General features: G+C 40.5%; 1 protein-coding gene across 6 annotated transcripts in view; it reads right to left on the reverse strand.

Moving 5' to 3' along the window:
- plekhg5b (pleckstrin homology domain containing, family G (with RhoGef domain) member 5b) overlaps window positions 1-13,518 on the reverse strand; it is a 76,334-nt gene that overhangs the window by 9,180 nt on the left and 53,636 nt on the right. For all 6 annotated transcript variants that reach the window (XM_080295059.1, XM_026154207.2, XM_026154209.2 and 3 more), the window contains one exon: window positions 11,937-12,103. In XM_080295059.1, the coding sequence (XP_080151185.1) occupies window positions 11,937-12,103 (167 nt within the window). The remainder of the gene's footprint in view (window positions 1-11,936; window positions 12,104-13,518) is intronic.

The following is a 13,518-nucleotide window of genomic DNA, read 5'->3' on the forward strand; positions in this document are numbered from 1 at the left end:
AAAACACCAAGCTGCTGCACTGATGGATATCACAGATGCACTTTCCAATTCTTCTGGTCCAAAACTGTCTGACTCGTGAAATTTCACAAAATAGTAAACAGCCAGTTTTAATTCATCACAGCCTAAAGTTTACTATTACAAATAACTGACATATAATTTGAGGACTATCAAATTATAAAATGTACCACAGATTAAAGCAAACTAAGACTGCACTTGAATTTTACTTTAGGGGAAACTGCAGGAACAAGAAGACTAGATAAAAAGCCTTGATTACTTGTAAAATGTAAACGGTTTTCAAGATAAAGTAATGATAACTGCCTGTCACCATAAACGTTTCTAACATGTATATGTTACACAATGGAATGTAAACTGAAGCTAAAAAATGAAAAACTCTGACTGAAATGTTGCATTGTGAAGACTCATTTCAGGAGGGCCTTAATGGTACCACTTAACTACAATGAAGGTGCATAAGTGTCCTATACAGGGTTGCATAATGAGTAAGTAAATCTAAATTTTTAGTCCTTTCATCTTTCAGGAGTTATTACCAAAGAGAGCAGTGACCTAACTGCAGAGTGACATCTTGGCTTTAAAACAAAAACTAAAGTGAAAGAGGGGAAAGGGACAAATTTGGAGGCGCTTTAGTTGAAAGGGAAACGAGCATGGAGCCATTTAGGGACTTTATGTTGGTCCAACTGGTCAAGGACACAGGTGGTAGGAAGTGCCGAGTCCCCATGGTCAAACAGGGAAAATCTGAACCCTGTGCTACTGAGAGCGCACGACTGGTCAAACTGAAACCTGATTCATTTGTCTGACTTTGCTGTACGAGGCAATCAAAGAACAGGGTTTTATACATTTAAAGGAGGCTGTAATAATGGCAAAGAAAAGCAGCTAAAGTATTTCTACATATCAGATGGCATACATGAAGGAAACTTTGGATCAGAAATGAACACCGTGAACAGTTTAAAAACCTGTTTTTGAGGAAACCACTTTCAGCCTCAAGGCCAGGAAGTTGTAATTATAACCACCAAGGGATAAATGCCATCAGCAGTTTCCCACCATATTAACAGTGCTCACCATTGAAGCCAGCGGCATGTCAAAAGTAACAAAAACCATCCTAATCCTTCAATTGGATTCATGGATCGCAGCCCATTCTGGAGCCAGCTGCTGCTCTCTGTCAACCTCTCGCCTCCTCTCTTTCCACTTCCACTGTGAAACACACATCCACGTCGTCCTCGTTGTTCAGTTCAGCCGATGCAAAGTCAGTCAAAGAAGTCAAATGACAGCTACAACACTCCCACGTTATTTCATCATCAGAACTTGAACTTCAATAAGTCTGCAAACGCCTATTCCAGCTGACAGGATCCGGGTTACCCGCCGCGTCCTGCAGAGTCCGATCGCAGCTTCTCTTTGAGCCGGGACGTATCTGTGTCCTGCCCTGCTGTTCCGACAGTCAGCGGTGAACCTACTCACTGAGGCGCCCAGCCTGCTTGCATTTCACACACGCACTGGCCAGAAGTCATAGCAACCAGGAGGATCCTGCCTCATTGTGTTGGGCAGGAAAGAGGAGGCACCAGAGGAGGCTGATCTGAATATTAGGAGGTGGAGCTTTTGCGGCAGCTTTCAGGGAGCTCCCTGGTTTGAACAAGCATCCTGGTACTTGTGGTGATGCCAAATGGTCTTTAGTCTCAACAGGCTGCTCTGAAGTACAAATAAACTATCAACTCCCTGCTTGTGAATCAGGCACACTTTGGTTTTCTTCCCTCCCCCAAAGGATTCACCCCCCGATTAGCCCTGCTTGTAGTGCAAGCAAATTGCAGTTTGGATACTTCTTTTTTTACTCTTATTTGGACGCAAAGCCATTATTCTTTGCCATCTTTAATCGCTGTTTTGCTTTAGAGATCCTTAAACAATGCCAGGCAACGGAGTCAAAACAAGGAAAGAAATTCCCCAATAATGACAAAAAGGGAAATCCCCTTTGTTTACTTGCTTGTTTTAGCACATTCAAAATGCTGCTTATGCCAAGCAGATAAGCTCGAGCGGGCGCACAGCTTCTCAAAAAGAAAAGGCTCAGAACTTTCTAGATAAAGTAGATTACAAGAGAATTAAGTCCAGAGATTGTTGGGGTTGTGTGAGTTTACATTAGCTATTTTTTTGTCAGTATCTCAGGATATTTGGGTTTTGGGCTGAAGATCAAACAAAAGTTGTAATTGGCACTTTGGCATACTGAATAAATCTAATCAGATTATTATAATTAGCATAACAATAGATCTTGACTACAAGAACTATACAACAGTTGGTAACAACTCTAAACATTACAGTCAAAGAAATTATATTTATCTTAGTAATTACACTGCCCATTAGTTCTTCAGTCAGACCAAATATAGATGAGTCACAATAATAAAACCAACTAACATAGGTCTTCTTGTTACAACGCCTGCAACACAATGTTTTTTCTGGATTACTTTGAATCCTGGCACACACAATGGTTTGATGACACTCCCCAACAAGCACAGCTACACACCCTGCCATACTGCAAAACCTGGTGCTGGTTTGGTTCCCAAACTCTACAGACCCCAGCCATAACCTGCTACTAATAGGACTCAAAGGATCCAATAGCACCATCCTGGTACCAGACAACACAGACATATTCTATGATCCTATGTTTTGGTGGCATAATGAGGATCTGGTGGCAAACATTAAGCCGCTCAACTCATTTCTGCCCAACTAATTATGTTTACAAGCTTTTCCTCGGGCCTACTGTGTAAACCTGACCTGAGCGGTCTCTGTTATAAAGCAACACCATTTGGGAACAGACTTGTTCAGCAGATCTAGTTGGGGCCAGTCAGGTTAATGATATCAAGCACCGAGCTTGCCCACACAGCCTTATCTTATCACTGTAGTTTGTAGCATCAACCTTGGCCTGTAAAGAAGAACAATCATAAAATGGGAAGGGATTGTATTGAAGTAAGTGGTGACAAAGAGAAAAGTAGTGCCCCCCCCCCCATTACTCACTGTGCCCCTTCAACTACCTTTATGCAACTGATAACAACTTCCCTTGATCAGGAAAGTTGATTAACGATGGGAAAAAGTGTGCACACTGACCTTCCTCAAAGCTTGAATACACACCAGCTTAAGCAGTAAAACACACATAACGTGTGCTTAACCAGGAAATTAAAGCTGAGAGAAACTCCACGTTAGTCAACACACATGTGCCAAATATTTGCCATTTTTAAAAAAAGCAATCATTTGATTAAAAAAATGACTCGATTATTTGTTCACTGCAGCTAAAAAACAAAAACATAATTTTTTTAGACAAAGAAAAGCAGTAAAAATACTCATATCTTCCACTGCACTTTGACCAATCAACAGGCCTCTCACCTGACTCTCAGTTAATGTTGGTGTCGGTGGTTCAGGAATCTCCGTGTCCACATTCAGTAGGTCCCAGCTGCGCCAGGATGTAAGACGGACAAAACGAACCATTTTCCACAGGAAAAAAAATTAAATAAAATAAATAAGACCCCCGATTTGGGGGAAAAAAGGGTCCAGAGTAATCAGAAAAGCAGAGGCACTTCCAGTAAATTTAGGAATTCATTTCCAGGAAAGCACAGTCCTGACAACAGTGCAAGCGGAGAGAAGCATCACACTTTCTTCTCTTGCATAAGTCTCACTCTGTCTGCCTAAGCCTTCAGGTACTGTGTGCTGAAGACCAAAGGTCACACAATCACAATCATAAAGGTGTGTGTGTGTGTGTGTGTGTCTGCTCTGCAGAAATCTCCTCCTCCAGGCATTAGGGGAAGTCCTTTGTCTTTCCAGCACACGAACACGCCTCCTCACCCTTCTCAGGTTTTGGCACCTCCCACACTATATGGGGAATTCATAATGGACTCTTAACAGCTAACATAATTACTGTAATTCTACAAAAGACATGAATCATCTAAAGTATTCACACAGAAAAATGAGCTAGTTTCAGCAGCTAATAGATCTAATAGGTCCAGATACACCATTACTGGGACTTTTTACAAATAATCTTAAGAAGCCACAAATGCTAACGATTAGTCTGAAACGTACTGATAGCTAAAATAGCCAATTTCCACTGGAGAATGACTAACGATTATTTTTTTTATCAGTGAATCTATCAATCGCTTCCTTGATTATTCACTTAACAAAATATCAGCGTCCTTATTGCGCACTAATAGGTCAAAAGGCAAAGCCATTGAAAAATCCTCAGATTAAAGGAACTTAAATTTTAATATATTTGGCTGATCTGCCAGGAAAAATAATTTTACTAGAATTAATCAAATAATTCATTATCCAGAGAGGAATTACAACTCAAATCTACAGTAAGATGTCTGTTTTTTAATAAGATATAAAGGATATATAGTGATTAGTGATCTATTAGCTAGAGCTGATGTCACGAATGAAATGGCACCGTGTGCACGCAAGAGATCAAAGTCTAACATTCATACTTATCAGGTCAATCAGAGGCACTTCTCACCCTATTTTTTCAAACAAAGCGCTCATGTTTCTGTTCAGTTCTTAAGATCAATCCAGCAGTAATGACCCTGCGTGACCGCTGCTGACTGAAGCATTGTCATTCAGAATGATTTCTTTGTTAGATCAAAGCTGCCCAGTTTGCAAACTATCATACAGGTCAGACAGTGAAAGACGAGTCCTTGATGTGATAGTCTGAAACACAAGAGCACCACATTAACATCCACAGCTGTGTAACACGGGGACTGAAACACACTGTATGACCTGATTTAAAAGGAAATAAAGACAATTGCTCCTGTCAGTTTCTCTTGCATTTCAAAACAAACGAAAGCACACTGAGGGCACTGTATGAGTCGATTCCTGCAACACGAATACAGTAACAAAAAACACTCTAAAGGTGACTAAAATGCGTAAAAATAAAAGGAGACATAACATTACTCCCAACTCTGTGTCATCAGCTGACAATTAGTCTGTCTACATTATCAAGTTTCTCAAGTCCTGAAGGCTTTTTTTGGCCTTTTGTTAGCTACAGCAATTCCAGAGTATTTTCCCAGCAACCCGTCTGTTATGAAACAACATTATCAACTGTGGCGGCATGGCGAATACCAGACTGTTACTCTTACAACCTTAAGACAAAGCTGGGAGTTTCTGTTCCTTTTGGAATTACTGTAACTACTAACTGTAAGTGAGCCAAACCTACGACACAAGATTTCCTTTCTTTATTTCCTTCTATCAGATAATAAAGCAACAAATCGTTACACTCGAGAGGCTACAAGCAATCTTCAAGAGTGGATATGAAACGTGAGGGTCACCATCCCTATTAAATAAAAAATATCCTGTTTGAAATTAACAGATCAGATCAAGGTAATAGTCTCCACACACTCAATATAAAACTGTCACAATATCTAAAGTCAGCAAACGCAACATGAGGCAGTGTAGTGGTTTACACATTCGCCTAACAAGCCCCTGGTTTGATCCCAGGAGGAGACGCAAATCCCTACAAACCAAGAATCTGACAAGTTAAACAACTCTCTGGGGCGAGCCCTTGTGAATAAGAGAGCTGCTTTCTCGAAACTCAAAGCCTCTGATGACTAAAAACTGAGAACAGAAATGTAGTATGAGACAACGTGTGTCCAGCACATACAAGTATTAGTATTAATATTAATAAAATAAAGTATTTCAATGTGTTAATTACATTTTTTTTCTGCAAAACTATGGTAGAAATGCAATTTTTGTATGCCATAATGGATGCACAAAGGATATCTTTGAAATCCAAACTAGGATGCTGGTTTATATTTTGGATCGCTGCATCAATCATTTTCTTTTCTTAATAATTAGTCATCAGGCTGTGATGTGTTAAAGAATTATACAAAGAATTATAAAGCTCTAAAAACGTTGCTTTACACAGTTTTTTTCCAATAGTGTCAGCCTTGCAGACTATGATAATTGCAGCTGTGGCTGCAAGCACAGAAGCCCGACACATCAGCTGTTCAAATATTATGTTTATGGAGCTCAGCCACTCAGGAGAGAGTTAAAGGACGCATTGCCTTAAAGGGAGAGGAGATAAATCGACTTAAGACAGTGAATAAACTGAGCTGCACCAAAGCGCACTACACAATAAATCAGGATTATTTTGATCTGTGAATCGTGTAAAACTACTCTAATAGAAGCTGGTAACAAAAACACATAGCTGGTCATGAGCATAACAGGTTTCAAAACATCAAGTTTCACCAAAAATATTTACAAAGAGAAGCTAAACGTGTCAAATCTTAAATGAAAAGTGCTTGGATGTGGGACTGGTACATAAATTTCACCAGAAGCTCAGTGCCAGCTTTTTCTCCAGCTTTTTCTTCTGTGTCACAAAAGGATTACCAAATGTTTTTCCTAACGTGAGGGCAGAGTGCATTATGGGAGGCCAGAGCCCTAAAACACATATGGAGGATCCATTACCCAACACCAGCTCCCTTTGAAAGCTAACACAATCCAACTGCAAACTGTAAACCGAACCCCGACACTGGATTTGCGACCTCTTGATAAAAGAATAGTGTTTAAAGTTGAAAGATTTTTGAATTCTTTTATTCAGCCTGAATCACACCCAGTCAGAGGAGCAAGGCAAACTACCAGAGGTCAGCCGCTTCTGTGTTGTATTTACAGTTCTATGGCAACAAATGGACTTTATATTACAACGGTGAGAACACTAATCAGAGTTATCATCATCAATCATGTTTTTCTGACAGTGACAAGGTCCTGGAACATGGCTGCCTTATCTTTATGAGAGCTGTAAAAGTGAAAGATCTCAGGTTCTGTTGTAGGGAAAAGGGAAAACAAGCTTGTGACTCTGACTTTGCATCTCGAAGCTTCTGTTTAACAGTGAGAGAAACATTTAAACATCTTTTAAGTTTTCTTTTTGCTCAATTTTGATATCAATCTGGGCACTAACCCTTGGGATTAATAAGGTCACCTTACCAAATAAATGGGGAAGGGTCTCAGCTTCCAGAGATTTGAACTTAATAAAATTATGTAACTACAGTTGATCAACAAATAAACAAACAAACAACCCTTATAAACACAAATGAATTAGCTGGACCTCAGGTCTTCTGCAGGTCAGAAGGCACCCTTAATCAAAGGGGATGTGGTGCAAAAGGTACAAAGGGAGAAATAACTGGCAAATGGTGCAATTAAGTGCATCGCAGAGGTTGCATACAGGGCTATATGGAAACTATCAGCAGGGCTGGATTGCATCTTTCATAATCAGCATCATAAAACAATCATTCTCGATCACGAAAGCTATTTCTAGCCTATCACAAAAGTGCCAGGAACCATAATATAGGAACCATGTGATAATAAACATGAAACGCCTCATTTAGACAAAAGGGTTAATTCTGTCGAGAAGGGACAGGGTTTGGCCACAAGCTGATGTCGTTCCACACTCAGATATGCGTGCGTTGAACAGTTAGTGCCAAAACTGCTATCACAGAGACACAAAGAGGCTCCTCAGTGCTCAAAGTTCCAAGCTACAGCTGACATAAAATACGGGCCACTAACCAAAGTGAATCACAGGGTTTCTTCCCTTTCTTCTAAATCATTAAACTGGCTTCCCATTTCCAGAAAATAGAACCCGTGATGCGGTGTCAGAACTGTTAGGAAAGATGAGGAAATGCTGACCACTCTGTTGCATCATTGTGTTTTAGCATTTGGGAAATGAGGAAACCAGTTCATGCAAATCTGAAACTGATTTCTCAGCATTCCTGCTAAATATAAGATTTCAGTTTCTCAGCAGGCTGGCGTCAGCTTCGCCATATTGTTCCTTTGATAATGCATCGAATGGCATCATTGTGGTTTTGCCAGGTCTAAAAATGTCTGAACAACATTTTTCTCAGAACTGTATATATTACAATTTTCAGCATCAGTGTTACCGTTACACGTGTGCAGGTGATACAGTGATAAACCCCCATATCAACACAACTAGATGGCCATCCACCTTCACCACCTTTGCTCTTTAGCCCACAGGTCGTGGCGCCCGTGATTTCTAAAAACCTCGGTCTGTTTTACACCAGCTTGGACCCAGATAAGATGATCTTGTTTATACACTTTTTTTCTCTGCATAGTGAAGTCTGAACTGTGAACTCTAGGTACACCAAGAATTTGTGTTCACTGACAATGCTTTTCAGATGTGCTTCTGACGCCATTCAGGGATTTCCATTACAGACTCAGGTCTGTTTTTAATTTGAAAGTTCTGCCCAAGGGGCTGAAGGTCAGAGTCATTCAGGGTCAGTTTTCATTTTTGTCCCTCATGTGAAAGGTTTTCCTTTTGGTACCTATTATAAAATATAAATAAAGAAATTCCCATATAGTCATGCCGATTAAAAAAAACAAACTTTTTCTAAAGTTTCTAAACACTTTTTCCACTACTCAAGAGGAGTGTCTTAACATTTTGAGATAAACTACTGTGTCTTCTGGTAGAGCTATGCACTTTACTGCCACCATGAGGACTGCACTGGGTTGTCACTCTCATTACTCTTTCAAATTCAGCGTAAATAAGGCCGACGAGCATGAGCCAGCACTGTGGGTACTGAAGCTCAGTAGTAAGAGTCCTGTAAAGAACGCAAAATATTCCACTGTGCAACAGGTCAGACTGTATGACTAAAACTGGGTTCCTGAGCAACCTCCAGTGTTTATTTCACAGCTTGATGACTCGTCTTCATGACTTACCTTCACAGATTACCCATAAAACGCTTTAACCAAGCCTCTACCCGTTCTGCTGCCCAAGGCAACAATGACATCTGCTCACAGCGCGTATACGAACACACACAATCAAACTCGACGTGCCGACTTGCCTCTGGGATGATTAGCAACCAATGTTTGACGCAACTTAAATGACATCTGACAAAGCAAAACTGACTGAACTTGAGAAAACTACAAATGTAAACTACAGTACAAGTAGTATGTGACAAATCTTACTACACTGGTTCAGGATATGGGGTTACTCTCAACCAGTACACAAAGACATGCTACTAGACTGGAAAGTGATGACCACATTATGGGAAAACTTGAATATCTGCTTATAACAAACAAGCAAACACGACAATACAAGTCACCACTCATACTATGTTGTTCAGAACATCAGTCAAAGCAATGTTATGGAGAGACTGCTTATAATACTTTTTTTTTCTAAATAGCATCATCTAGAAAATCTTATTTAATTGCAACCAGATACTGCACCAGCTGATGCTGATTACAGTTTCAGTCATACAGACATATACAGAAATATCTGATCAGCCAATCACATGGCAGCAACTCAATGCACAAAAACAAGTGCAACTTTTCTGAAAATTCCTTGTTGATGCCAGAGGCCAGCAGGATGACCAAACTGAGCTGATCAAGTATTGAGAGTAAATCAAATAACCGCTCGTTACAAGAAAGGTAAGTAAGTAAGTAAAATTTATTTATATAGCGCTTTTCACAGATTTAAAAAAAAAAAAAAAAAAAAAAAAATCACAAAGTGCTTTAGAACACAGGAAATGGAAATATAAAACAATATAACAGTAAATAAAACAGCAAATAAAACTATATAAAACTATAAAAACAGCATAAGAGGAAATTAATCAAATGCTTTTCTAAATAAAAAGGTCTTCAGCTGTTTTTTAAAAGAATCAATGGAGTCCGTGCAGCGAAGAGACAGTGGAAGAGAATTCCACAACCGCGGTGCCACAGTCTGAAAGGCCCGATCACCACGAGTTTTAAAACGAGTGGGCGGTACCACCAGCAGTCTCTGATCTAATGACCTTAAAGCCCGAGAAGATGAATGTGGTTTCAGCAGGTCAGATAAATATTGAGGAGCTTGACCATGTAGGGCCCTAAAGGTTAGAACTAAAATTTAACAGTGAAGGGAGGCCAAAACTTGAGTGATATGAGATCTTCTCTTTGGTCGTAAGCACCGGGAATCTTCCCACATCCAAGAAGCTAATCTTCGGTACCTTCTCAGTCGCACCTGGACACCGGCCCTGGTTCCCCTACTTCTTCTTTTCTTCGTGTTAAATCCCACCGATATGTACGGTAACATGCACTCAGGTGAGGAACACACAAAGGGTGGAGGGAAAAATTTCCTGTAATTGTCCCAGCTGTCAAAGTAGCTCTCCATTGAATCTTTGATATACAACAGTGTGCCCCAATCATAAGTATTGGTGGCAGAGACAAAATCAAAACACAGGACGGTAAAAATAATATTGCAAGTGACAATAGCGGCCAGTATAAAACTATATCAGCGAGCTGTACTAACGGCACAAGCGGCAAAGCCAAACACAGGCGCCATCTTGCTTCAACCACTCCCCGAGGTGCGAGTGAAGCTGAATCAGCTTCAGTCCGCACCAGGTGCCACTCCCGTCAGCTAAGAACAGGATAGTGAGGCAAAAATTCACACAGGCTCACCAAAGTGGCACAGTTTGGTACCAATTGAAATACTACCTGATCATTGTTGCTGATCATGTCCATCCCTTTATGACCACAGTGCATCCATTCTGCTGATGGCTGCTTCCAACATTGTAACACAACATGTCGCAAAACTCAAATCATGTGAAACTACTACACTAGCAAAGTGTACCTAATAAAGTAGCCAGTGTGTATATCTTAATATACTTATAATTTTCAGACTATTGGCCAGACAAAATAGGCCACTGACCTCTCACCCAAACAACCTTTTTTCTTTTAAAAGTGTCATTCGTGACCGTCACATCCACTCAAGGCATTCCCACATTTTTAAGCAGCGTCTGCATGCAATCACAGTTTAACACAATTCAGCTCTTTATGGGATTTGGGGACCTTTACTCTTCTCTGCAGAAGCTCCAGACAGAACGTGTTGGTACTTGTCTTTTAAGAACAAGACCCTTAATTGATGATCAGTCAGCTCTAAATTCAGAACAAGACAAGCTTTCCAAACAGAGACATGGAGCTAAGCTAATTTGCAACAGACAGTTGTTTCACGTGGCAAAAATCTGTGGTTGCAATTAGAAATAATAGCCTGACTTTGCCTGAAATGAAAAGCCCATTGTTTCAAAAAATCCAAAAGGTTCAGGGAGAAAAATCTGCTACTGTTATTGTGAAGTATATCGAAAGTTTGGGACATGTCACAACATTGCACGGGTGGGTGTTTAGTGAGCAGCGTCGCTATCTGATTACATTATATTGCGTTCTGGGAAGCTGTTAGGAACATTTTTCATGATTTTTTACAGACTAAACAGTGTTTCAAGCAATAATCAAAAACATTTCACAGATTAAGGGAGGATTAGATACAGTGCCAGTGCTAAAGCCTGACTAATGTCTATTTGTGCTAAAAATCAAAGTTTGCATGCTGAAAACTGTTTCGAGAGCTACAGCGAGCACATTATTTGCCACAACTTGAACCCGATGACCGTCTGCACCATTTCCAAGCTGCGTGTTTGGCAGCCAAGTGGATCGGGATCCTGCAAGCCTCTATTGGCCTTTTAGCATCACTCATCAGTAACAAAACAGGCGCTTCCTGGTGCTGCAGGAAGAGCTGAAGTATAGCAGAGAGAGTTCCTGAGTGACTCATCATCATGTGAGATTCAAAGGTTCAGTCGGCAGTACGACGCGGCATGCACATGCATGCGTGTGTGCTCATAGATGCACGAAGAGCTGGCAGAAGATTTGAGTCTGGCAGAAGGCTCAAATAGATGCCCAAGATTCTGCAGTGCCGATAACGCTAATGGAAGACAATGAGGTCATAATGAGATCATGATGAGATACTAGGAGGAGGAGCCCATGGACAACAGAAACAGGTGATATGGAAAATGATAAAGCTTGTGGTGCAAAAACAAAACCAAAAAAAGGATGAAGGGCGTGTCTATGTGCAAAGTGTTGTTCACAGAGGTGGTGTTCGAATCTAATCGTTTTCAAAAATTTACCCGTTTGTCCCAAACGTAACTCACCAACAGATCTATGCTTTCGCGGCGTCCGAGAGACCCATGCTCCACCTTCTCACTGCCTGGCGCGAGGATGTAGGGGCTCTGGACTCCAGGCGGCTTCATGTTGGGCAGGCTGAGAGACCGCAAGTCCTTCACGCCCTGCTCCACCTTCAGCTCATCGCCTGGCCGAGCTACACACACACACAAAAAAAAAAAAAAAAAAAAAAAAAGGTCAAGCTGTGTGGAAGAAATACTGGAAAAGTCTTAAGTCATTATTTATCTTTTATAGCAGAAAAAATGCCAAAGAGTTTTCTCTTCAAACTGACTTTTGTTCTGAGTTTGGACTTTTTTTGAACTCCGACCAGCACCCAACAGAATGGGGTGTGATGGTTTTTCTTACATTTTTACAGCCTCTTAAAAACACAGTAGACGGGTTAATACAAATCGAATGTTGGGCTTAAATTAAACCTGCAGTGGTGTGTTTTTGGGTCACTTTGGGGCAGTGGAAACTTCTCACCTTTCAGGTAAATATCTTAGAAATCATGCAACAAAAACAAATATCCCTGGTGAAAGTGCTCACTTAAAGAGAAAACCTAAAACTAGTTCTAACTAAATTCATGTTAAAACTCAGGAGAGACCATGATTTAACTTCAAGTGTTTACAGGACCAGAACAGACTAGAGCAGAACAACATAGATTCTCAGACTTCATGCGACCGAACAGCTGTGAACTGTTTACCTTTGACCTCTGTATATTTTTGAGACTGTATGTAACTCCAGTCTGTGGTCAAGAGGTGAGAGAGTGGGAGGGGACAATTTCAAAGAAGAGCAATTACTCGTGGTACTGGATCTCATTATGAGCGGCTCTAATGGGCCTTTCATCTAAAAGCGAAACAGTGGAGAAGGAGCCATTTCACCCAGTTTCCACCCTGGAAAAAATTAGGGAAAGTCTAAAGACTCATATCGCTGTTTAGTCAGTGAAATTAGTGAGAATTTTCATGAGACTTTTGGAACAAGATTGAACAGATCAGTGACACATTTTCCACGTGTAGTTTTAATCACTAGTATATTACAAAAGACGCAGTCCACTCCTTTTTCCTGCTTGTCAGAAACACGGGTGTGAGAGGAAACTGGCCAGCCTCATTCGTCTCGATTAACCATTGTTAAAGAGGCACAGAGGTAAGAACAGTGCAACATCTAAAATGCTGCTGCCGAGGACGAGACTGCTCGGTTTCTAGGAAAAACAACAAAAGCTCCACTTTTCCTGTGGGTCATTTCATTGTGCTATTGAAATTGATTTAAAGAGGTTTCTTACAGTCTTTTTTTTGTCCAGCAACTGAATAACTGACCAAAAAAATATCCTAAACAAGCTGCGGACCTGCAGTTATGTCAGCTATTTTAAAGAAGAGAGGAAATAATTTGATTTGTTGATGAGATTTGCATGATCTTTATTTGTTTTACCGAATCTCATGCGATCAGCTCATGAATTTGAGACAAAATTCAATAGTCATTTACAGGTGAAGGGCTGCAAAATGCATCAAAAGAAGGCATTTTCTGCAATTAAAGGGGAGACATTTGGCAACATTTGACTTTGTTCTGCTTATTATT

Source organism: Astatotilapia calliptera, chromosome 20 (assembly GCF_964374335.1).
Source record: "Astatotilapia calliptera chromosome 20, fAstCal68.1, whole genome shotgun sequence".
NCBI lineage: Eukaryota > Metazoa > Chordata > Actinopteri > Cichliformes > Cichlidae > Astatotilapia > Astatotilapia calliptera.